This window comes from Pteropus medius, unplaced genomic scaffold, assembly GCF_902729225.1.
Source record: "Pteropus medius unplaced genomic scaffold, Ma_sr-lr_union100, whole genome shotgun sequence".
NCBI lineage: Eukaryota > Metazoa > Chordata > Mammalia > Chiroptera > Pteropodidae > Pteropus > Pteropus medius.
This window is the reverse complement of record NW_024352783.1, coordinates 3,353,182-3,379,278: the sequence shown is the minus strand read 5'-3', so window position 1 is coordinate 3,379,278 and position 26,097 is coordinate 3,353,182. Positions and strand designations below refer to the sequence as shown.

The following is a 26,097-nucleotide window of genomic DNA, read 5'->3' as shown; positions in this document are numbered from 1 at the left end:
TCTCATCTTTACTTTTAAATCAGAGATCTCTAACTTTGGAAGGGTCTGTGAATCCTCTTAAATCCTATGCAAAATGTTGGATCAATACATATATATTCACATATATGTATATTTTTCTAAGGAGAATGTCCTCAACTTTTATCAAATTCTCAAAAGACTTAACTCTATTACCTTAAGTCAAGTTTGTGATTTCTGAGTTAATAAAATTTAAGAAAATTCAAGAATGAATGGAAAATAAATTTGATCTCAGCAGCACGTTCACTGTAATTTTTAATTTACGACCCACCTACTGCCACCCAGGGGTCGCATATCCTTATTGCAGGTTTAGTTCAGAACGTATTATAGCCCATCCTTTGAAAAGGGTAATGAATGGGAAGATTTCAGAACCAAGTATCAAAACAGAAGCTGCATGAGAGACTGGGGCCAGCACTAGGCTGTCTGGTAATGGTCACGATGAGAAATAACTACCCCATTTGTAGTCGTAAGGATACTGTCCACTCTGATACTTGGGATTCATGTCCCCCTGTGGGTTAGGATATTAGGGTTGTCTAGTTCTACTGGTTGTTACCTTTATGCCTCAGTTTAAATCCTGGCTTTCACCCTTACAACGCTGTGTCCTTTGGAACATTACTAAACCTTTCTGTTCCTTCCATGAAAAGGAGACAATAGAAGTATTTTTAAGATTGCTATGAAAAACAAGTAAGAAAATACATGTAAAGTGCTCAGCATAATACTTGGCACAGAACAAGATCCCAAGAAATGTGAAGTTATATTATTGTCATTACTAATGTATTATTATTAGTAACACCTTAGTGACCTTATTCAAGTCACTAACTTTCCTTGAGCTTCATTTATTGTTCCATACAACAAGGAAAATAAGCCCTGCTCCGTTTCCTTCCTAGGATTATAGTGACAGTCAATTAAAAGAGTAGAAGGTATATTGCTCTTACATGACGACTCATCATTTATCCAGGCAATCTCTAGAGCACAGGAATGGATCACCCTATAATACAGACACAATCCCTAACTTCTGAAAGTACTTTTTGAGATTCCAATAGTTAGCAGTCTCTACAATGGACTGCAGCAATTTCTTGTCACATGCCTAGCACCCTAGGCAGCTTAGTCTTCTCTCACATGAGCAAGTGGGTGATGGTACTCCACCACAGCTGCTGCAAGCTCCCTTTTAGGTAAGAGAATTACGTCGGCCATGCACTAAATCACAGGTGCCATAAATAAACAGCTGTCCTCCAGCCGAAACACTCAATGGCTGCAGTCTGTCCCATGCCAATGCCACCCCAGGAGGACAGTCTCCAGAGGCCTTCACAAGCCCAAATGCCCATTAGAGAGTCACCCATAGCACAGGCTCCAAGACATGCCCCATCAGAGCAGCGACATTATCGAAACCTCTCACCAGTCGCAGCAAAGACTCAAAGCCATCAGTTTGCACTTACCTGGAGTCGGCTTGGCCGTACGCACAGGGGTATAGTGGTTTTTGGAGGACGATCTGACTGGCGTGTTCTCTTTGGGGGAGGTATCGATAGCCGAGATTGTTTCTCTTTCACAGTGTGCTATGGGGATTGGTCCCTGTTGTCTCAAGATGTCGGCCAGAGCCCTAAACAAGGAGGAGATGATACAGTGAGATTCACTAAGCAAGTGTGCATGGCCACAAAGGGCCTGTAACATGTAGAGCTACTGGAGACCGAGCCACAGCATTCAGTTCTCAGTAGTCACGGCTTCATCTGGGGATGGTCTCAGGGGGAACACAGGGTAGATGCTGCCATGCCTGAGGGTACAGGCACTAAAAGGCGTTGATTATGGTTTATTTAATTCATTTCGCATCAAGGAACTCTGAGCCCTTTCAAAAGACTGGCTACCCCAAATCCGCCCCTAATTCCAGGCAGATATCTACATCAGCCAGCCAGCGGAATGCCACTGCAGTGAAGGGCTGACACTACCGGCCTCAAATTCAGCAGCAGGTTACTAATATCAGGGGACTAACTTCCCCACTGAAAAATATAACCGAGTAGTATGTGCTCTATACTGGTGACCCAAGCAAGTACAGCACACAGCTCCCACTGTCAAAGAAAGGTGTGATTTAGCTGCAAAGACAGGATGTACAGATAAAAAGATAAAGAAAAAACACATGGATGGTTGAGGCAGGGAACACAAGTGGAGCTTAAAGGAGAGAGCAATTACAAACACAGAGGAAAACGCACAGGAAGAAGGATATGTGCAGAGATGCTACTGTCCCTGAAGACACCCAGCCCCTCTGCAAGGACCCAGTTACCCCAAGAGAGTAGCTTTTATTCACTCAACACCTAGGCTCAGCAAACACACCTGCCTTTATTGAGGACTCAGCATGCATCAATCCCTGCAGAGACAGAGGTAAATAGGATACAACGCCTGCCCTCTAAGGGCTCACAATTTAGGAGAAATCACTTGTCAACCTGGTTTCAAACAGGACTCCCTCTGTGGGTGTGACACATGAGATAGGCAGTGTTGATGGAAAACAGAGACATGACAGGATACCCTGAAAAAGCAAAGATAAGTGTGGACAAGTCACAAGAAACCACTATCTGGATATTGTAATTTTAGGGCCAGGTTCCCCATGTCTGAGTGAACCCCTGTTTTGCATGAGCTGGGCAAGGACTCTTCAATCTACTCAGGGTATCCCTGTGTTGGGCGGGGCAAGGCACCATGCCGCCAAGGCTGCTCTCAGCCAGCCTGGCCTATCCAAAGGCTTCATTCACAGTGGGATTCCAGCTCCCGTACTCTGCCCCACTGGAAAGTGACAATCTAGCAGTTTAAAAATGTGTTGTCTGAGACTGAATTGTTTTCTTCCATTATGCTGCCTCTGACATGCTGAACCTTCCTGGGAGAAGAGCATCAAGCTGGCAATCTTATCATTCAGTGACATTTATACAGCAATTTCAGATTTTCCAAATGCTTTCCCCTCACTGGCTTTCTTTCTCTCAGGCGGTAAAGAAGGAGCAAACACTTGGCCATCACCTCCATTCACTTTAGTGGACCAAGGAGTAAGGGAGAACACAGAAGCTTGCCAGTTTGGTAAAGAAATTCAGACAGGCCTGTGGTCTGAGTCAGAGACCTGAGGCTCAGAGTCTGGGAATAAGTAAAAAGCATTGTCCTAAAGGTCAAGAGATTTAGGTTCTAATCCCAGCTCTGTCACTAATAAACTAAACCTTTGGGCAAATTTGTTAATCTCTAAAATTAAATTTTAATCTTTTTTTCCCATTAGCAAAGCAAGGGTTTATACTAACTGACTTCCAAGATCCTTTCTAATTTCAAAATGTGATAAGTATTTTATTTTTTAACCAAACATGCATGCAAGTTACTTAATTCCTTTATCCTACTGTTTATCAAAGACACCTTCCTACCATGTGAGCTAAAAGTTATAACAGAAATATAAACCAACGAAATAGGATTTAGAGCCCAGAAATAAACCTATACATCTATGGTCAATTAATTTTCTACAAGGATGCCATGATCATTCAATGGGGAAGGAACAGTTTTTTCAACAAATGATGCTGGGACAACTGAATATCCACATGCTAAAGAATGAATTTGTCCCTTACTTCACATCATATATAAAAATTAACTCAAAATGGATCACAGACCTAAATATGAGAGCTAAAACTATAAACTCTTGGAAAATATAGAAGTAAAGCTTTGTGTCATGGATTTGGCAATGCTTTCTTAGATACGACACCAAAAGCACAAGCAACAAAAGAAAAAAATAGATAAACTGGACTTAATCAAAATTAAAAACTTTTCTATATCAGAGGATACCGTCAAGAAAATGAAAGATGAAAAAAAAGAAAATGAAATGAATGTAAGAATGAGAAAAAGTACCTGCAAATCATATTTCTGATAAGATACTTGTATCCAGAATATATAAAGAATTCTTAAAACTCAACAATTGAAAAACAAACAACCCAATTTAAAAATGTACAAAGGAAATAAAGACATTTTTCCAAAGAAGCTATACATCAAAAGTAGCTCAACATCATTAGCCATCAGGAAAATGCAAATGAAAACCACACTGAGACACCCCTTCACACTCACTAGGATGGCTCGAACCAAAACGAGTGTAATACCAAATGTTGGCAAGGATGTGGCAAAATTAGAGCCTCCATACACTGCTGGTGGGAATGCAAAGTGGTGCAGGCCCTTTGGGAAACAGTTTAGCAGTTCGTCAAAAATGTTAAACATCGAGTACCATATGGCCCAGCAATTCCACTCCTAGGTTTATATACCCAAGAGAAATGAAACATATATCCACACAAAAGTTGTATATGAAGGTTTATAGCAACATGATTAATAATAGCCAAAAGGTAGAAACAATCCAAGTGTCCATAAACTGATGAACAGATAAACAAGATGTAGTGTGTGCACACAATGGATTATTATTATTCAGCCTTAAAAAAGCAATGAAAAATTGATATATGGTACAATGTGAATGAACCTTGAAAACAACATGCTAAGTGAAAGAAGCCAGTCACAAAGAACCACATGTTGTATGATTCTATTTGTAGAAAATGTCCAGATTAGGCAGTGACAGTTAGACAACTTTGTAAATGTACAAAAATCACTGAATCGTATATTTTAAAATTTAAGAATAAATTTTGTGCTAAGTGAATTATATCTCATAAAGCTGCTATTACAAAAGAAAAAGTTTATATTCTTTTACTTTCTTTTTCTTGCCTCCCATATTCTTATAAGGAATCTTACCTGTCTGGTACACATGAAGGAGTATGGATTCTTGTGGTTAAGTCTACTGCTTTTAGTAGGCCAAGGCTGAATCTACATCATTCATTTTTCATGGTGATTTTTGTCCCCCAGGAAACATTTGGCAATGTCCAAAGACTTTTTTGGCAATCTCAACTGGGGAGGGAAATGCTACTGGCATCTGGTGGCTAGAGGCCAGGGGTACTGCTAAACCTCCTATGTTACATAGAACAGGTCCCTCTTCCCCCCAAAGCAAAGAATTATATGGCCTGAAAGGTCAATAATGGCAGGGTTGAGAAACACTGATCTACATCTACACAGCACTAGATGAAGTGGGTTTTTGATTAAGGCTCAATGCAATCTAGTTCCGCAGGTATCTACTGAGCAGTCCATCCAAAGATCGAACACTAGGCTAGGCTCTGGGACACAATGGAGCTGGGGACATAGAAATGAATGTTCTGAAAGAGGGAGCCTTGTCTGTTCAGGCCATTAGTGTACCCTCAGGTCTTGGCACACTTCCCAGCTATATTACATAAGCAGAGAAAGGAAAGAAGATGGTCCCTGTCCCAGCCTCTGTGGGGCTTTCAGCCCAGCATCACTTTTGTCCACAATGACAGTATAAATGACAGTTTCAGAGTACATTCACTCCAGGGCTCATCAGCCAAGGAGGATGTAGCAAAGAGATTTTCAAACTGAGTTCACCTCTCCCTGGATGGGGAGACTCTTGGTGCCCATCTCCTGAGAAACCTTGCAGGATGCAGGCCCCAAGAACTGAAGGGTAAAGGGAGGACACCTTTGTGAAGACATCAGGTGGATACCAGGCATGCCTGGATGTGGCTTGCTGCTGGAGAATGAGTTTTAGCTGAGTTGCTGCCAGGCTGTCTCCACCTGAAGGTAATAACCAGCACTGTATTCTCTTCAGGATACAATGCCCAGTTGGCTCAGCTGAGCTGGGTCTGCACAACCCAAGAGGAGGGACATGCTAGGGCAGGTATTCCTGAAAAGACAGGCTATCTGGGGGCAGGGACCCTGCCCTGTGCAGTCCCAGTGAGGAACATGGTAGCCAGGGTGGCCACTCACTCCCATGGGCTTCCCTGATTCCTGAACACCATTCTCCAAGATCTATCCTTTCCCCGTGCCTTCTGGCAACTAGAAAGGTGGCCCTAACTCTCAGACACTGTGTCCTCAGGAGCAAACCCTTCCACCAGTTCCCCTTCCCTCAACTTACACTTCCTCTCCCTCATCTCCTCAGCTCAGTGACCTCCCTCTTCACTCCTGTTCCTTGTTCCTCTCCATCTTCCATCCCCTTCTCTCCAGGGTGCTTGATAAATATTATTCTAATTCTGAAATGTGCGATCCCAGTCTCACCTAATTAATTTGGATACGCCGGAGGAAATGGGTTAAGGCCTGAGCTACTTTCTAACCGCAGGAAAGAAAATTGGTCACTGAGGAACAGGGAAGTGGATTCTGTAAATTAGCAGGTGGCAGCTTTCAGGTCTGATAGAGGGGCAGAGACTTCGAAGTAAAGGAGAGAGGGATAGATAGACAGTGACAAATGGAGAGAGGAGAGAGACAGAAGGACAGAGGTAGAAGCAGATAGAGAAGGAAACAGGTGGAGAGAGGACAGAAATGCAGCCAACAGATGGAAAGAGAGTGAGCGAGTCGGAGACTCAGAGCCAGAGAGAGGTAAAGGGAGAGATTCAGGGATGAGGAAGTGAGAGAAAGAGACACAGACAAGCAGCTAGAGAAGAGGGGACAGAAGTAGAGGGACCAAGACAAGTAGGTAAAAGGAACAAGAGAGAAAATGAGAAACAGTTGAAGAGCAATTCAGAGAAAGAAAGTGATTCAGAAAGCTAGAGTCATTCGGAGGGAAAGAGAATCAGAGGGAGACAGAGATAGGCAAGTGAGGAGTGAGGACAGGTTCCTAGCTAAGTGCGGGCCCCCACCAGCCCTTCTGTGCCGACTACAGATGTGTCTAATTTAAGAACTTGAACTATCTTGCTCATTTCTCTGTTTGTTCCAATCCCTTCCTCCTCCAGTGCCATTTTTTGCTGCAATATCTGGATATATCAAACAAAAGAATGCTTTTTGCCTGAATTATCTGTATAAAACTGCCTTGCTTCACCACTCCCTTCGACACATGGCTTCCTTGGCTTTTGTGGATGGTGGCAGTCAGGGGAGAGTAAGTTAATTGGGCAGCAAATCTGAGCAGGCAGGGAATACAGTCATTCTGATCATTCAGGCCAGGAAACTTTAGTGTTCTTCAGTGCTCGTTGTTTGTATCCTAACGATATACATAACTGAGATACCATCTTATATTTAGATAGTACTTAACACTTTCTAAATGTGTTTACCTGCCTTATCCAGTGTGATGTACATATTAACCCTGTGACCTTTGTAGCTATTATTACCCCACTTTTTAAGAAGAAACAGACTAATCCTAGGACTAGAACATGGTGGAACATAAATTTGAACCCAGGGCTTATGACTTGAGTCTGGATGCCCCTCTGCTCACTAGGACTGCCTTTCACATACATCTCACATTCCTATGAATCTGCAGCTTGAACACATCATCCTGGTCTCTCCATCTGGATCTGCTAATTTAGCAAATGCCAGTTAATATTTGGGCATGGAGAAACAATTAGTAAATGAGTGTTTCAGGTCAAGACCAATAATTTATTTGCTTAAAACCTGGGTTAATGTTGTCAGTGGTCCCAAGAAAATGAAAGTATGTTTGAATTTCTCTAAGTGTTGAGTTATCTCGACACCAGGGACCAAGCCCAGTCAACATTTTGATGTGCTACCACCTGCATTCAAGACATGAAGTTTTTCTTAAAATAGCAAATGATTCCCCTAAACAATAAAAAGAATAAACAAGACCTTGTTCATAACTTTGCTTCATAGTCTTGCCTGCTTGGAAAATTAAAGGCTATCATTTATTAAGTAATTACTATGTGTCAGAAATTATGTTAAACTCTTATATGCATATTATATAATCTTCAAAACAACTTCATATGCCAGGTGCTACCATTAGCCACATTTTACTGACAAGAAAACTAAGATTTTGAGAGATTAGATATCTTGCCTAAAGTCACACAACTAGCAAGTGGTAAATACAGATTTCAAACATACGTAGTAAACTAGAGGCTGACTTTATATCATTGAATTATCCACTTATCCATTCGTCCATTTGTCCATTTGTCCTTCCACTCATTCATTCATCTAATGCTCCATCCATCCATTCATTCATACATCTATTCATAAATCCATTCATCCATCTAACACTCCATCCATCTATCCATTATCCATCCATCCATCATTCCAACTCTCTATTATTTACATATCTGTTTGTTTGTTTTTTCACTTACCATCTCCCTGCAATGGTTTCTGAATAAAATGTTTTAGTATTCAATCTTTAGTGGAAAAATCTACCCAGACAGGACTCAGCTTTCCTCAACTGCCTAGTTCTCTTCACCTTAGTGAGCCATCGACATCAACAGCTTTGACAGTGTTTACATTATTTTACTGTGCAACCTTTACACTAAATGAAATTCTGAACAGACCACCAATATACTTCACTAGACCCTTGCTTTTCATATTACCAAGGCAAAGAGTCAGAGTCCTGATCTACCAAGCTCTTGCCCTCACCTCCAAGCTTCATGGAGTTTTCTTGTTTGAAAACAAATATGGCAAATGAGTGCCAAAAAAAATAAATAAATAAATCTGGAATTTTTTTTCATTATCTTCAGTGGTAAAACTTAGATCCCCCCAAGTTAAGTGGGAAACCTGGAGGCCTTTAGTTAATCTGGTAAGTCTTTTTTATCTCAACTAATGTTTTTCACATGGATCCCATGAATGTCACTACTCACTAAAGAAGAACAAATGGAAACCAGCCTCCTGCCTCTGCCATGCCTCTGGATTTCTGAGCCATTTAAATGCCATGGAGGAGAGAGAATAACTTTGGCTAGTATCCAGTAAGTTTTCTTGTGCTAAGAGCAAGCAGGCTGGTTAGTTTAGACCCCTAATCATGCCCTTTCTCTTATTCGAGAGGAGTAGAAAAAAATTTACACTGTTGAATTGGTATGATAGAAGGCCAAATAGATGAACTAATCTATGAATAAGCTATTCTAGTTAATGTTCTTATTCCTAAGGACTAATGAGAACACTCTTGTTTTTTAAGAATTTTCTGAAAGCATTCCTGCCTAATTAAGTAGAGTATGCTGAATATAATTTTTTTAAAGAATGCAAAGTTCTTCCATAAGAGGGCCTCCAATCTAATTTTTAGTTCCCTTCACTGAGGAAACTAAGTAAAATGCAGATAATCTAGGAAAAAGAGCTATACATGTAAAAACTTCAAAACAAACCATAGAAGGTTTTTGGTTTTTTTTTCCCAAAGTAAATCTTGGTAGTTACTTCTTCAGGATTTCCCCTACAAGCAGAGTGTAGACATACTGTTCCAGTTAAGTAAAGTATTATGGTTATTTGAGTCACAATTAACTGAGCTTTTCCTTGACACTGACAGCCTAGGAAGAGCTAGTGTCCTCTTTAACCGCATCCTCATGCTTCTCTATTGGGCAGTCAGTCAGAGTGCGTTAGTCTCTGAAATACGCACTCTGGACAAGTTAAGTGAATATATTTTTAATAAACATGGACCAAGGAGAATGGCTTAATTTAGTTCTCCTTATTCCTGGTTCTCTCGCAGTCCACTTGAAAAACACAGCTGCCGGCTTTGTGTGTGCACAAGACTGCTTTCCTCATACAGAGAGGCTCCGAATGGATGTGGAGATCTCTTTTGTTGTGGTAACAATGTTTGTGCATCTGCACTGAGCTGTTCTGCAGGTCTGAGTTGTCCCCGGCACAATCAGAATTCATCACGGCCAATAAACAACGCAGAACTCAGCAAGAGAAGGCTCAGTCTGCTTGCTTTGTTTTTTAGGCAAGCAGGGCAAGTCACTCCATCCCAATGGGTGCCTTGGGGCTGTGGCTCGATGACCAGCCATGATCTAGGCAGAGAGTAGATGTGCATCCCCTGAGGGGAGTGTATTCATCCCTAAAAGTATCATCTCCACATACTCCATTCCTTGCCTCATGAATCATATGAAAACTTACCTAGGCCTGAGAAATTCAGTACCATCAACACCAAGCCCAGACTTTTCAGAAATATTAAAGCAACCATTTGAAGGGTGGGGTACACAAAAAAAGACAACCCCTAATCCTTTCCACTTAAATTCATTCATTCATTCAACCATATTTGCTGAGCAATTACTTTGTGCCAGGCACTGCTCTAGTCACTACAACACAGAAATGAACAAAACAGGCAAACATTCATGTCATCTTGACATCACAATGGAGAAGATGGATTAGTGCCTAGGGCTGGAGACCAACCAATTTCCCAAAAGAAATCCTTAGATTTTTAAATTCTGTTTGAATGACTGAGATCAACATGTAGCTCTCGGCAACATTACTTGGGTGTTAGAACATAATCCCATTTCTATACAAACAACATTTGCAAAGGACTGAAAACTTAAAACTATGTCTCATGAGAAACAGACTTATAACTAGGGATGTTTACTCAAGAGAAAGGAATACTGAAGGGAGCCTTGACTGCCATTCAAACAAGACAAACAAGACAATAGTAGAAAGAATACATTCCCTCTGGGCTGCTCCACTGGGCAGACCTCACACTGGGGAAGTCAATGTTGCCCCCGCATCCCATGAAAACTAACTGAAATTGCATCTTAAAAATAGAATGGACTACTGGAGGTTTGGGGAGCCTTAGCTCTAGATGTGAGAGGAGAGGGATCTGGCGTCCAAAGGGAGAGGCATTAAAACATCTCATAAATCCCTTTCAATCAAGAAAGTCTGAATCCAAGGTGCTAAAAACATGCATTCCCATGAGGCCAGTTGCAGATAGCAGTCTTATGAATGGAGTGTGCAAGACAAATGCATTTTCTGCCACACCCTAGGGCTGGTGCAGTTAAAAGTACAGGTGTAGACTTTTTTCGAACCTTCCAGGTGTGCTGAGATTAGAATGAGCCAAAGAAGAACACACCTCCACAACTTGATAGCCCCCATCCCACAGCCAGGTTAATAGACCATAGTGGGGTCAAGAGACTTGCCCAAGGTCATGGGGACAGAAAATGATGAAAGCTGGGATTAGCCTGGCTCTTATCTCAGCTCCCAGAACATGTTCTAAGGCAACAGTACCCAACCTTTTTGGCACCAGGCAGTGCTTCTATGAGAATCTAATACCTGATGATCTAAGGTGGAGCTGAGGTTGGTGATGCTAGCACTGAGAAGAAGCTGCAAATCCAGATGAAACTTCACTTGCTTGCCCACCGCTCACCTCCGACTGTGTGGCCCAGTTCCTAACAGGCCACGAACCAGTACTAGTCCATGGCCCGGAGGTTGAGGACCCTTGCTAAGTCAAAGAAAGATGGATCACAACCTCCAAAAGTGAGAAAGGGGGCTTTGCTAGGTGTCCCTCGAGAGCCACATAAGCAGGCAATGTTGGAGAGGTCAAAGTCCTTTCTATAAGGGGTCCAGGTGCTGTCTACACCCTGTCATATCCTACAGTAGGTGTGATCCTGGTCTCATTAATTAAAACAGTTGTGTTGGGAACAATGATGTAGGAGCAGGCTCCTTGGGCAGCACAGTCAATTGAGAAAGAACAGAGGGAGCAAAGACAAAGTTCACTGTCCCCTAATTTCCCAGAGACAAGGCAAGTTTTGATAAGTCTGCCCCCAGGTTCCTAACCTCTCATGCTCAGCTGGTCATCCAGTAGTAGGAGAGAATGAGGCGAGCTCTCATCCTGAGGCTGTGACATAATTTGTAACAGAATTCTCGAAGCCAAAAGAGAGTTTCTAGATTCTAAAAATTCAGAGAAATACAAAAGAAAAGAAACGAGAAGAGGGGAAATTAGCAGGAGCCCCAGAGGAATTAAAAAGGGATTCAAAGCAGCCTACAGTCACCAATTCATCAGAAAGAGGGGCAGGCTAATCCCAATCAATGAAAAAGACATGGAAATTACAAAACACTGAAGAAAATGCACTTTTACTGCCGCCCAGGCCATTGCAGAATTACAAACTAGGCTGAAAAAAAATAAATAAAACCCTGATCTTTGGAGAGCTATTTTATTGAATAGATAAAAATGATTTGTAATTAGCGTGCCAATTGTCTATGGAAGAGCCTGCTTGAAAACAATCTGTCCTTCTGCATGGTGTACGTGCCCTGCACAGTCTTGTCTGAGCTATTAATCTGTTCATCACAGCTTTTTTTATCAGATAAGAAAAAGAAAAACAACTCCTCCCAGGTCCAATGTGAGAAATTTTGAATTTGCAGAGTCCAAATTGTTGTAGTTAAGCAGGACAAGTTCAAGAAGCACTGGAGAGAGAGGGGAAAGGAACACAGCTCAACAAAAGTGAAGAGGAATCAAAAGAAGGACAGATGGAGAAAGAAGTGACAGTGGACAAAGACACCGAAAGAAACAAGAAGGAACATTTTAGTGATGTGACTTAAAAGAGAGAGAAGTGACAGATCCTCTACTAAAAGATCGGATTCTCTCTGCAAACCTTTGAGGGTGGGGGAGGAGGCACTGGCACGAGGTAGGTAAGAAGCTGGCTGTTGACACTCGATCTGAGAACAGAAAAGCTGTGCGATTTCCCATAGCATAGCCTTCCAGGCTGATGGGACAGCATTCCCGGGAAAGTTCAGGCAAATGTCTCAAGATGCAATAAAAAGTCAGAGAGGGTCAACTGCTAGTCCAATGGTAAGGCTGGAATCCAGATCTTCTGCAGGTCCTGGAGCAGCCTCTGAGCTTGGCCTGGGCCTCTAGACCTGCCATTTTAGTGCAGTGGGTGAATATGATCCTACCACCCTCAGCAAAGCTGCCCAGACTATCAAGAGTTCCCTATTGATGAGATCTGAGGCTGATTCTAGGACCATAGAAGAGAAGCTTTCTTGGCAACAACTTATTTGCTATTATGGGGTTTGCCCCGCTTCCCTGTTCAACCCCTAGGGATAACAGCAAAGGTCTGCATTCCCAGGACCTCAGAAGACTCTGGAACACACTGTCTGATGCCACTTAAAATGAAGAGCCATTCCTCCTGCCCAGGCACTCCCTCTCCACACTCAGATCCCTCCTCAGTGGGACAGCAAGACCAGAGGGAGAGGTGACTGGGTGGAAAGCATACCTCCCAGAAGAGGATATTTGGCTAAGGGAACCACAAATATGTCCAAAGGACAGATGTCCTAAGTAATGAGTCTTTAATGCCGGAGCTAATGGGAACAGAACACGAGACCAAATGCCAAAACGCCAGGAATAATGAGAGTGTTTGTGAAGCCTGCAGAAAGCAAGGACTCTTCTCCCAAATGCCGGGGAACAGGGCCAAGGTTGTAGCCACCCAAAACCTGGTCAGAATTCAGCCTCCATGGGTCTTTAGACGGTGGTAGTGGCTTTCTGCAAAGAGGATCGAGGGTTCCCCCAGCCTCTTGCCAAGAGTGGGAATGCGCCAGGGTGAGGACTGAAAACACTCCTCAGAAACTCCACCTCCCTGGGGAGAGCCAAGGAAATGGTTCCCACACTCACCTCAATCAGATGAGTGCCCTGGTCAGGGACCGCTGCCCTAGGGTTGTGGAGAAAGGAATATGAGCCCTACCACTGACCACCCCAAGGTCATAACCACCACCAACCATAATGACAGGAGCCTGAGAGTAAAACCCAGGACTTCTGCGGTTTCCCCAGGATTCCTTCCTTTCCCATGCCTTTCAGGACAGAGGGCTTAAAGGCACAAGAAACAGAGCAAAGAATTAGGAAACAGGGCAAAGAGAATCAAGACCGGAAAAGAATAGAACTAGAGCAGGGAAGTAGAAGTGAGCTGGCTGAAATTCTGTGTCTTGTGTGCACAATGCTAGATGTTATAAATGGGGCAAGGAGGGGACATATGATAAATGGAGCTGTTTGTGAGCTGTACATCTCAGTAATTAAACTGGGAATAGCCCGAGGTCCATCCTCTCACCCCCAGATTGCTTATTTTTTATAGCTCCCATATTACTCTTAGGAGCTAGGATTCATGCGGAATTGCCCTGGAGTTCTTTCAATACTGTAAAAGGTTTTGTGTTTTTTGTTTTCACAATTAAAACCAGGGCGTTTCATTTTGTTTTCATTTTTTACATTTTCTTTGTATTGCCCTCACTATCCTCAGCCAATACAATCCATTCTTGAAAAAGAGCCCTTTTACCACCCAGGGCTCCTTCGCACCCTGCATGCAATGTAAGTGAGGGCCACCGGCCCAGTCCCACAGTACTCTGATCAGTAGGTCATTTATCTTCCCATCCCTTACTGTGACAACCTGTCCTAGGGCACAGGCAGGTGGATCTTTGATTTCTCAAGTAACCTGAGTGTCACTAACTACTTACACCCGGGAAGGTGAGAGCTAGCTGCCCTGTTGGCCCCCAAAGAAGATGAAGACAGGCAATATGCCAGCTGTGTGACCTAGGGCAAGTTACTAAACCTCTTTGAGTTGATTTTCTCATCTGTTAAATGAGGACCTATACTCAAAGGGTGATGGAAAGATGCAGTGTGACAATTCCAGCCAAATACCAGGTATGGAGCAAGCCTTACCTGGGAGCTCTTATGAGTGTTTCCCTATCACCCTCCTGCTTCATCCATATGACTTGAGTCCTCATATAACTGAGCTTTCAGGTCCTCCTCAACACTGGCTTTCTGGGGTTGCAGGATTATAAGGTTGTGTAAGCTCCTAGGAGACTGAGTTCTCCCCTTCCTGACACTTGAACAGAGGCAAGCAGGATCTCCAGCCACAGAACAGGACTGACTCCACCCAGAGTGACCAAGAGTGCCCTTTGGTGGGGGGGAGGGGGGGGTTCAGCAGGGCCAGAAGCTCTGCCCCAGCCAACACAGTGGGAGCAATGCCACTGCCGCACCCCTCACCACCCACTAACACCTGACTGAGCGGAAGGAATGCCATACTACCCATAGCAGCACAACCTGCTGCTTCTCCAGCTGCAAAGAGGAATGAGAATAGGCAATGACTGCTGTATCTAATGGCCCCAGGTCACCTGCCCTTAAACTCAGTGTGTCCCACCCCTGTTCCATTGCTATGTTCAATCTCATCAAATGAATGTACTTTTTTGGTGGGAGGCACAGTCAATGCACATTAGGAATCTACTGGGCCCTAGGAGCCCATCTCCTCATGCTTGCTAACATTTCTACTTCATGGATGGCTGTCTGGCCCAAGCAGTGACCTCATCTGAATGCCAAATTGCAGAAGCAATGGCACTCAGATGGACAGAAGGGAGGAGGGCACAGAGAACACCTGGCTCTGACCTCAAGCCTGGCCACCTACACACTAAAGAAATTGGGTCCCTTTATCAAATTAGGAATCTAAATCAAGCTCTCTGTCTACTATACCATGCAGAAATGTGGGGCATTCTCCCCCCGTCCACCCTTTCTGAGCAGTAATTTGAGCTGTTTTCTGCGTATTCAACTCCCTTCTTCTCCCCTTTCCCAACTCCTCCACTGTCTGCCTCAACGCACTGATACAGCATGAAACTGATTTTCTTAAGGCCAGTAATTATCATTCCACGTGAGGAGTGGCCCCCTCAATGTGGTCATCATGAGAGCAGGCCCTAATCTATAGGGCTGTCATTCATTACCAGAATGCCTCTTCTGGGCACCTGCCTTTGGAGACAGCTGACACAGCTCGGAGGAGAGCAGGTCTCATTACTGGAGGCACTCTTTTTTCCTGATGAATAACCTACTGATCACCTATTTCATTCATTGGCCTCAGCCCCATGACTTACCGCTGCTTACAAGAATCCATTCTTCCCTAAGAAGATAAAAATATGCTACCATTACGGAAAGTCACAATGACGTGCCATGGGCTCTGAAAGAACTTCCAAAAGAGAAACTGTGGCAACATTTTCCAGGGAAGAATCAGTGTGCAGTCTCCCATGGTGACTGCTTAGAAGGATAACACATTAGAATATGTGTGTCCTGGTTCTTTCAAAGGAAGAATCAGGCACACTGCAGGCAAAGGCCCCAAACTGCATGCCACAAAGATTAATTTCACATAATGATTGGACCCAAGTGTCCAGCTTGATTAGCTATCCTCCCTGAAGCTTTTCTGGATGCCTCACCTTGTATTCACCTTGGTCCTGTGCTATCCTGGCCCAGAGCTGAGTAAGGGTGGGACTGGCACCAGTGAATGTGCTTCTGTGGCTCACAGAGCTCTCTTAGATATATAGGAGCCATCCTGGAGGATAAACCTGAAATAACCCACACACAGGCCCACAGGTTTCTGGTCTCTGTCAAAGCTGAAAATCAGTGACCTGGTAGCTAGGTCTCAGCATTCTTGCCCATCTCTGGGAAAGGAGAGAATGCATTCACAAGCCCAATTTTTAATTAAGATTTCTGCCCACAGTTTTATTGAGTGACCCATTGCCCTGGTTCACAACTCTTTGGCTTGCACTGTTATCTTCTTCCTTCAAAGATCTGCATTACTCATATTTTATTAAAAGATGATGCTTAGATCAGGTTATTGCCCTTTTAAAAAGATATGTGGAGAAACTGCAAAAAGACCAAGGAAAATTAATAGAAATCATTTTAGTAGGAGGAAAAACTGAATGAGGAAAGGCTAAAAAAAATGTAAAGAAGAAAGCTGTCACTCACATCTCTAATCTGAAAGTTATTTGGTGATGAATAAGAACCACGTGTGTAAAGTCAAGCAGATCAGATTTTCATTGGGCAAGATGAAGCTGAACAGCACTGTGAAAAGAGTGCTGGCCTAGGACACAGGCACCTGGCTTCTAGTCCATGTTCACTCACCTACTAGCTGGGAAACCTTGGCACTGTGATCCAGCATCCCTGGACTTATAAAATTAGAGAGTTAGGTTAAAGAATTTGCCTGCAATAAAAATTCTGATTCTGTAGTGGATGACAAAATAATAGTGAACACTACTCAGCCTACTGCTTTTACTTCTAGAGAAGAAAGAGAAGCAGAAGAGGAATAATAATAACAATAATAATAATAATAATAACAACAATGACAATAATAATAGTTAGCAATCTGTCCTGATGATGATGATGATGATGATGATGATGATAATGACAATAATAATAATAATAATAGAGTTAGCAATCTGTCCTGAATGGGATTGAAATAATCCTGCTCAAGGCCAAGGGACTGAGACCCTCTGAGGGTTCACTGGTCAACTCTCCCACCAACCCTCTTCCCTATCTGCAATATCTGCAAAAGAAGATGCTAGAAATGAGAGGTCATAAGTGTGACTAAGGGAAAATAACAGGTTGAAGCTTCTCAAAATAGAGAAAAGAGGAAAAAATTACAGCAGAAGGTACTATAAAAATGAATTTAACCTAGGCCCTAATATAGACTGTCAGAGCCCCCTCCTCCTTCACCAATCTCAGACATCTTATATACCACTAGGTTCAAACCACAATTTTGTGGTTCCACAAGATATATACTGTCAAGAGATATAACAAAAATTGTAAGACAGAATGCACTTGAATTCACCATAATTTCAAAAATAGATTGTGCAGGGCTCAGAATGAGGGGAGTGTGGCAGAGGAAGGAGTGTGGTGACATTCAATAGCCCGTAGCTGGGTGCTAGTTCCAACAAATGGTGGATTCTCACTGACTACAGAAAAGGAGACAGAAAGTTGAGATCTAAAGGCAATCCTGCCAGGCCCTGGAGAAATGAGGCAGTGCAAGTGGAAGAATGAAGCTTTTTTTGATGTAGTTCCCTTCTTTTCTGGATCCATGGGCATGTCTGACTAGGGCTAGTGAATTAACCTCTTTCAATCAGCTCACTTTTTCAGCTGTCTTAACCACTGCTTCCTGCACAATTGATTTGAATCGACTGCACAGTCAATCCGATCTCTCATTAAAATAGATTGAAAACAATGAATTGGACTTTTTCTCTACATGTGCTTTGGCAGCCTAGAACTGTAGGTAAACATCTTGGTATCTTAGCAGCAGATTCTTCCAAATATATGTGCTCTGAGCCTGGGGCATGTTAAGAGGGACAAATGTGCATGCCTTCTGGGCTTAGATGAGGTGAGAGAGGGCACGAAGATAGCAAGTAACATCCCCAGGAGAAGTGCCAACTCCAGAAATTTTTGAAAAGTATTTGCATGACTGACTTACGAAACCAAGAATGAACCTTGGTAGCCTCATATGTCCAAAGTAACATCCACTTTACAGTTTGAAACATATCTTGCCCACAGCATACGAGCAGGGCACATCTGTTAAGTGAATGAATATGTACATAGCTAAGGTGTCAGGAGGAAACCAAGCACAAGATCTGGGTAACATCATCCAATTCTTCCCAGATTACCTTCCGCCTTTTACTATTTTTGCTTCATTCTGTTTTCCTGGTGTCCTTCCCTTAACCCCTCCTCCATAAGCCTTCTTAAATTCTTCCACAATTTCACTGTTTTCCCTACATGCATTTCTTTTACTCAAAGAAAATGGAAAACATGCAAGACTAAGATTTTCAGTTCAAGGCAAGACGCTGTTTTTCTTTCCTTCCAATTGCTAAATTTGAAGCAAAAAGCAAGTAGATTCTCTGTTTAGATCAATTCATTATAATGAGCCCACAGTGCTTCAAAAAAAAAAAACGGAGTGTTTGGGGTGATTTGACAACTCATTGCCCAGGAACCCAGGAAGAGAACTCACTAAACATCCAGCAAAGTGGTCCTGGAGTTATGTCTCTGCGAGGAAAAAACAGAGCTTGGGTTTGTAATTAATTTCTAGAGGAAGAAAATGTGGAACGAAGTGTTCCCTTGATTCTTCTAGAAATAAGCAGAGGAAACCAAAGATAAAGGGCCCCTTTGATGGCTATAGGGGTCACCTCCTAATACTTTTCCTTTTTCCTAAAAACATCTGCTCAGTTTTTTCTTCCCACAGCCCTGAGCACTTCTCTGCCACCACCCTCCAATTCCGCCATCCCCTCCATCCCTGTGCAGGCAGTAGGAGGGCCCAGGACAGCTCTGACTTCATCAACTGCATCTTCAGCATCCTAATAGCTTCCTGACCCATCTGTTAATTAGCCATTTAAAAAAAAAAAGGCACACAGTTCCTTCCCCAGAATGAATCTCGTCTCTAAGACACTAATGAATCAACTTAGGGTAAGGAGGAACAGGTTTGAATGTGAGGCAACTAGCACAAATATCAAAAGGGAGCCAATTTCCTAGGGCATTTCATAGGCAGAGCCCCTGTCCTTGGAGAAAACTGGCAGTCCCTCGCTGAACAAACAGCCCCGGGAAAGCATTGCAAAAACTGCTCATGAAACATTAAAATCTTCTGATGCCTGCGGTCCATCAGTTTGAGCCTAGGCCTGGACAGGTGAAAAGAAGGGAAAGGTGAATTTTAGATCCTGATGGCAAATGCGGTTTGAGTTGGGAAAGGTGGGTGCCCAATGATCAGGGGCTCTCCAGGTTCTGCGCATGGGGTTCCTCTGCCCATCTCTTTCTCTTCCCTGTGGTTCAGCTCAGTGTGACTATGCTCATCTGTCAGAATCAACAGAGAGCTGTTTCCCCTCAGACCTTGACTTCTCACACAGAAGCAGGACGGCAAGATCTCATCACTTTTGGAAAAGTCTGAATTTGTTCTTCCTTTCAAGGCTGGAGAGGTGAAAGGAAGCCCTGCTCTAAGGACTGAGTGCTCAAGGGCAGGTGGAAGGCTGGCCAGCCTGGGAACCCAGGAGGAGGCAGACAGCTGATCTTGGGATAGCATCCTTCTTTTCGCCCCATCTAACACTCCCACAAATATCCCTTTCAATGAGGCAGTTCTCCTCCTCACTCAGCCCCTGCTTGCCTTACTACATCTTCAAAGAGAATCACACAAGAATAAGCTCCTTGACTTTTCAGAAAGGAAAGGTCTTTGCTGAAGTAGTTCAAGAACTACATAACTGAGTGCACATTCCAATTTCTCAGCTGACCTCTGAAGAGTATACTTTCTTTTTTCTCCCTTTTAGTTTCCCTGGGAAAACTCATTATGGTAAATATCGCTTTTTCTGTCACTCTCTCCTTTTCCCTACCCCAATTCCCCAAGAAGTCATTCTGCACAATAAAATCCCCGGAAGAGCAAGCAGCGACCTCTGAGGTGTGAGCAAAGTGAGAGGAGTCATGGTTAACATGCATAACCAGGAGTCAGTGAGCAGCTCTCTGCAATATACATACTTACCCTGACATGCTTGGGAAGAGATCGAGATGGGATGCTGTTGAGCCTGAGTTACCTAGAATTGAAAAATAAGTTTCCCCGAACAGCTCAAGGTCACTCATGAAGAGTTCTAGATGGATCTTTCATGTTCTGTCTCCTCCCCCACAAACACAGGGACAAGCTTGGTCCCCTACCTAACAAGTACCAATATGACAGTTTCCAAAGTACTGATCAGGCAAGACTGCAGCTGCTGTAAGAGGTTCTGTGAACTGAATAAAATTAGGAGGTGAATTTGAGGGGAAAATATCCCATATTTACATAATGGTCTGAGGGCTGAAATTCACCTCCCTTTCCATGGTTACCTCTCTTTCCTGCCCCCTAAAGGCATCACCATCGAGCCATACACCCATACACAAACTATTTACCCTAGTTTTGGTGGGGGGAAGGTCAGAGGAGGGGGAGAAAATACTAAGAGTACCAGTACAGCACAGGCCAACTGCCAGCATCCAAACACTATCAGTGTCCTTTCAAGTAATGATGAATAAACTCTGTAGGAGGTGGCAAGGTCAGGGCAGGGGCCAGCTCTCTCTAAGAGAGCAAAGAACAAAGGCTCAGAGAGGAAAGAAACCCAGAGAAAGGTTTGTAAGAATCAACCAGAAGGAGGCCACAGTCAGAGAAGAAGTTGTGATGAGAAGCCAGGACCACAGGAGAAGGTGAAAGGAGATACCCTTTGGGCCTGGAAGCAGAGACAGGGAAATGATAAGAACTAGGTACATCTGCCCACCAGCAATTCCTTCTCTTCTATCCAATGTGAGCCAATAGAGAGAATTCTTCATCAAATAAGCCCCAGGGAGTATCTTGTCCTTATTTTGCTGTCTGTCTCACCTATCTTCTGCATTTGAGAACCAGCACTGACCATGGATCATTTGTCACAATTTCTCCATCAGTTTCTGGGACCAGTCCAGGCACAGACTCACTACCTTAGAAATAAGATGGGAGTGGGATGCAGGGCAGTGGGACCTTAGGGTGATGAGTGAGGATTATAAAAGGGACTCCTGGAAGCACTCTAATTCTGACATCAAGTTTGTCAGTATTGAAGTACCCACACTTTGAGGATCTGACTCAATAAAACCTGCCAGGGAATATCATCTTTTCTCAACATCCACAATAGCAAGGGGTGGGGGGCGGGGGGAATCATGCCCAGAAACTTCTATCTGCCTCTCTCTCTCTTCATCGAGGTACAAGTGATTAATGTCCACAGCAGTGAGGGACATTTTGGTCTGGTTTTCAGGCTAAAATGATAATGTGCAGAGATGTGCTAAAGGTGTATGGCTCAGGGTGGGCGCCTGCTGGGCAAACTCAGAAGCAGGACTGATCTGGAGGGTTGTCCTGGTTATTAAGGCAGTGCACACACCATATGCCAGAAATGAAGGCATTTCCTAGGGCACGGTTCCCTGAAAGGACTCTGTAGTACCATGTCCAACCATTCATCATCAAAAGGCGACTGGAAGCAGAGCTAAGTTTACATCCCCTGGGTGCTTTGTTCCTACAGTTAGTAAAAAAAAAAAAGAGGCTGATTTCCTGTTCTCTGGGCTTTGACTTCCCAAAGGGCTCACCGGGAGCTAGAGTGGTGGGGTAGGAGTCAGGGTGAAACCATGGACTATCATATTTTGAGCTCTTGGCATAAGTTTTGGTAGAAGACAGCCCCCACCGCCTCCCTAATGTAAGCAGTGAAAGATGCCCAGCAGGTTTAACACAGCAAGAAGTGTTAACTCGGAGAGTTCTGCCTACAGGGTTTAAAAGAACAAGTCCTCCAGGCTCAGCAGGAAAGATAAGCAGCCCACTCGGCAGGATGCGATGAGGAGACACCATCTGCCCTTGGTCAACATGGAACAGATAAATCTATTCCTTCTTCCCCCAGGAGGCATCCTTTGCATATCGCCCCCATTTCTAACACCATCCAGTTTACACTAAATCACTTGGTACTCTTTTCAAAGGTTCTAACATTGGTCAATTTCTACTATGGTGCTGAGAATGATGTCTCCAGACTTTGAGTCAGAAAACCAAATGTAATAAGAGCCTACACCAAAGTGCCCACATGCCATGAAAACTAAACCCCCATCCAGAATTACAGAATTTGCAAAATTCTTATACGCAAACTCCATGGATTTCACCAATCCTTACATTGCTTTGTAAACCCCCTACCACCCAAGCGTGTGTTTCGAAGAAATGGAGAAGGTACAAGAGGCGCTGATTTATTGCACGTCAAAGAAGCAAGAGTGAAATTCACTTTAGAGAGTCAGGAGAAACGTGGCGATGCCAAGAGTGAAGAGGAGAAGGGAAGCATGTGAAGAGGGATGAGGCTGCGGGGAGACTGGGGGCGGGCACAGGGCAGAGGCTCTCACCTGTGGATGTTCATCTCCCGCGGAGGGCGGTGGGCCTTGTCATAAGAGACCTTGGCGAAGACGCCAGCCACGATGACGAAGGCGATCACCCCGCAGGTGATGTAGACGGTGAAGTTGGTCTTGTCCTTCTCTGGGTCGTACTTGTTCTCGGGCCCTGGCGAAACCACCTTGGTGCTGGGCGTCTGTACCCACACCGGGCTCTGGTAGTTGTTGCACTGGCGCTGGTCCAGCTTCTCGTGGCGCTTCTTGCAGCAGAAGCGGTAGTAGCAGGTGCCGCAGCAGTACAGGTAGCCGCTCTCGCTGTTATTGCACTCGAACTCCTTGTCGTACTGGCCGCTCACGTCGTAGTAGCCCCAGCATGTCTCGTAGGTGACGGCCGCACTAGCCGCCGCCACCGCCGCCGCCGGCTGCCCTCGCCGACTCCCCGCCTCCGGGACGCCGGGCGCCCGGGCGGTGCCGTTCAGCTCGCGGCCGCCCCGGGCCAGGGTGCCTCCGGGCCGCCGGCCCCCGACGGCAGCGGCGCCGGCGCTCAGGGTCCGGTTGGCCGCACGGCTGCGGGCGCCGTGGACGCCGGGCAGCAGGTCCAGGGACTCCAGCGAGAGCAGCAGCAGCAGCAGTAGGAGGCGCCGCAGCGCCATGGCGGGGCCGGGCGGGAGGGCGCGGGGAAGCTTCCGCGGCAGGCCGCTCCCCCGGCTAGTGGGCTCCGAGGGCGGCCGCGCGGGCCGGGCAGGCGGCGCAGGGCGGTCAGCGGCGCCTGGGCGATGGCGCCATCGAGGCGCGGGCGGCAGCAGCGGCGACGGCGGCGCACGGTGCGCACAGACCGGCCCGGCACGGGCTGCTCTGCTTTCACGCTGCGCGCCGGCTCCGCGCTCCCCCTGCGGGCTCGGCGCGCCTCCCGGGCAGCCCCATCCCCCGCTGGCGGCGGCAGCGGCCCTGCGCACGGCTCGGCTCAGGCAGGACCCGAAGCGCGGCTCCGGGCGGTGGTGGCGGCGGCGGCGGCGGCGGCGTGGTCCCGTCCGGGCTGGTCCTGCGGGACAAGACGGGGAGCCGGTCACGGGGTGGGGCGACCGGCGCTCCCGAAGGCGGGAGGCGGGCGGCGGGCAGGGAGGGAGCGCGCAGCCCTCGAGGAGCGAGACTCGGGCCAGGAGGGGCGCGGAGCCCGCTCGCGAGACGGGGCTCCGCGGCCCTGGGCGCCGGCCACAGAGAGCGCACGGGCCGCCCCTCCGGGCACCGCTCCGCTGCCGGAGCCCCCACTAGCTAGTCCTGCGGCGCGCTCCCGCCGCAAGCTGGCTCCCTGGGACAGAGCCGGCTGCGGCCCGGGTCGGGCGGCGGGCTGGGGGAGCGCAGCGGCTAGACCTCACTCACTCACCATGCCCTGCTGCGGCTTCAGAGGCGGCGGCGGCGGCCAGGCGGGAGCGCAGCGGCGGGAGCGAGCGAGCCCGAAGCTGCCGGCTCGCCGCCTGCACTGGTGCCGGAGCGTGTGCGAGAGGAGCGAGGGAGACACACGCACTCACACTCCCGCACACACGGGAGCGCCGCGAGGGGAGGGGAGGGAGAGGAGGGCAATCGCTCACCGCCGCCCACGTTTACATGCCCGAGGTGGGGCTCTTCTTTGCTTCTCTCCTTTCGCGGCACTTGAAGCTCCGCTTCGCCAAAGCCCAAGACACCAGTTTATCAGCACAGCGAATTACGCAGGCAAAGAAGGGGCCGGGGCAGGGCGGGAGTGTGCCCTCTGGAGCCGGCCCGCAAAGGACCAAACCTCTCCTGCCTTTGCCCGCGTGTACAGCCCTGGCGGCGGGGTCCCACCCTACCCGAGTCCTGGGCTGTGCACTGCCTGAGCTGGAGTTGGGGTTTCTGCAAGACTTTGCCTCTCTCTAGTGGCGACGCTCGCTGCGGATAGAAAAGATAAAACCCATTGCTACAGGTTCCAAAACTGAGACCAGGGGTCAAGTAGCTTATGTGAGGTTATTGGGCCACCAGGAAGCAGGGCCTACTCTCTTCCTCTTAGGCATTTTGCTGCCCGCCCCACCTCCAACATGCACACAGGCACAAGACAGCCCCAGCTGCTGGATGGCACCTCTTATCCCTCTTTCCAGGACTTTTTTCCAGAGCATTGGGGCAAAGTTAGAAAAGCTCTCTGAGTCTCTAAGAAAACTTCGAAATCCCTCTACTGTAGCTGACAAGGCAGTGGCGGGAGGGTGCGGGGGAGGCGAGGGTCGGGGCGGGGGGGAAGAGTGAGCAGAGGGATGTGTTTCTGTAAAGTTGCTGGTGGTCAGATCTGTGGGTAAAGGCCCAGGTCTCACTTTCAAAGCCAACCCAAGAGGAAGTCAGAATCATCATTTTTGGCATGTGCCCATAGAAGAAGTAGGGGAAATTAGAACAAAAAGCAAAGGTCGCTAGCAAAATCTTGCCTGCATGTCCTGGCCTTGTGTGCAAGTGCCCAAAGCGCTTAGGTTGGAGGCAGAGAGCAGAATATAGCAGTAGAGATTGCCCCCAAGACAGTCCGTTCAGTTCCACTCATGGATGACCCAAACCAAGGTTCCCCCATTAGGGAGAGACAGAGAGCCTCTTACTGGAACTGCAGAATGGATAAATTGGAGCTGGAACCCAGACTCCAAGGCACAGAGGGAGACACTTATCCTAGGTTGGGTGGTGATCAAACTCCCCTGGCAACTCTCCACTTGCTTCTATCTCTGTTCCCTTCCTCTACCTCTATACTGCCTCCCATTCCCTAAGCTTCATTTCGGCTGCCACCCTCGTCTTAATGATTCAGTTCAAGACCATTTATACAGTGTTTACTCTCCACCAGGCACTGTGGTAAGTGCTAAGATAAAGGATGAACAAGACAGTCCTTTTCCTCAAAGACGGGAAGCATGTAGACTATTGGGAAGGTAGATAAACAAATGATCTCCATATCATGGCATGTCCCATAATAAAGGTGGGCACAGAGTGCTATGAGAGCACAGATAACAGGCATCCACCTAACCCTGGAGGGGAAGGTGGGAGTCCAAGGCAGCTTTCTCAATGCAATTATGAGCAGAATCTTGAAAAATGATTAAAAGTTAATACAGCAAACAAGAGGAGAAAGACACTTCCAGCAGAGGGAACATCATTAGCAAAATCAGGAAGACATGAAGTAGTAAGGCTGTGTGAGCAAGGGATTTAACAAATTAGCATAAACTCCGAGGGAGTCTTCCAAATAAAGCTGGCAAAAGGGTATTGTATTCCCTGCCAAAGAACTTGAATTTATCCCACAGTTGATGAGAAACTAGTAGTGGGCTTTATTCAAGGGGAAGACACTGTCAGATTTATGTGTTTGTTGGATCTCTTAAGTCAACTGGAGTAAAGAACACTGGATAGGAGAAGAGTGATATGGAAGCTGCTCTGACAATCTAGGTTAAAGTCGGTGAAGGGATGAAGGAGATTATACTGGTAGGTAGTTGGTGCCTACAGTGAAGATGACGAGCATAGTCAAAAAAGCAGATTCAGGACAGCAGTAGGATGGACATGTTGAAGTGCCTTTAAGAGCTCTAAGTGAGGCAGTCCAGCATGAAGGATTCAAGCTCAGGAGAGCAGATAAGGAAAGCATATGCATTTAGGAATCATAACATTTTCTTTACCCTCATACTATGTTCAGTTATTAAGTCAGTCCCCTCTTTTCTTCTACTGAGAGCTTTCACCTCCTCTTCATTATTCCAGAATTGCCCATTCTATGCCTGGGAGCTTCCTCACAGTGGGTAGAAATG

The 26,097-nt window shown here is 45.8% G+C and overlaps 1 protein-coding gene across 3 annotated transcripts in view; it reads right to left on the bottom strand.

Annotated features, from left to right (window-relative positions):
* The window catches only part of SHISA6 (shisa family member 6), a 264,223-nt gene extending 241,234 nt beyond the window's left edge, over positions 1–22,989 (bottom strand). For all 3 annotated transcript variants that reach the window (XM_039847367.1, XM_039847365.1, XM_039847366.1), the window contains exons 1-2: positions 22,352–22,989; positions 1,452–1,612 (exon numbers count right to left, since the gene is read on the bottom strand). In XM_039847367.1, the coding sequence (XP_039703301.1) occupies positions 1,452–1,612; positions 22,352–22,989 (799 nt within the window). The remainder of the gene's footprint in view (positions 1–1,451; positions 1,613–22,351) is intronic.
* Between the last annotated feature and the right edge of the window lie 3,108 nt (positions 22,990–26,097).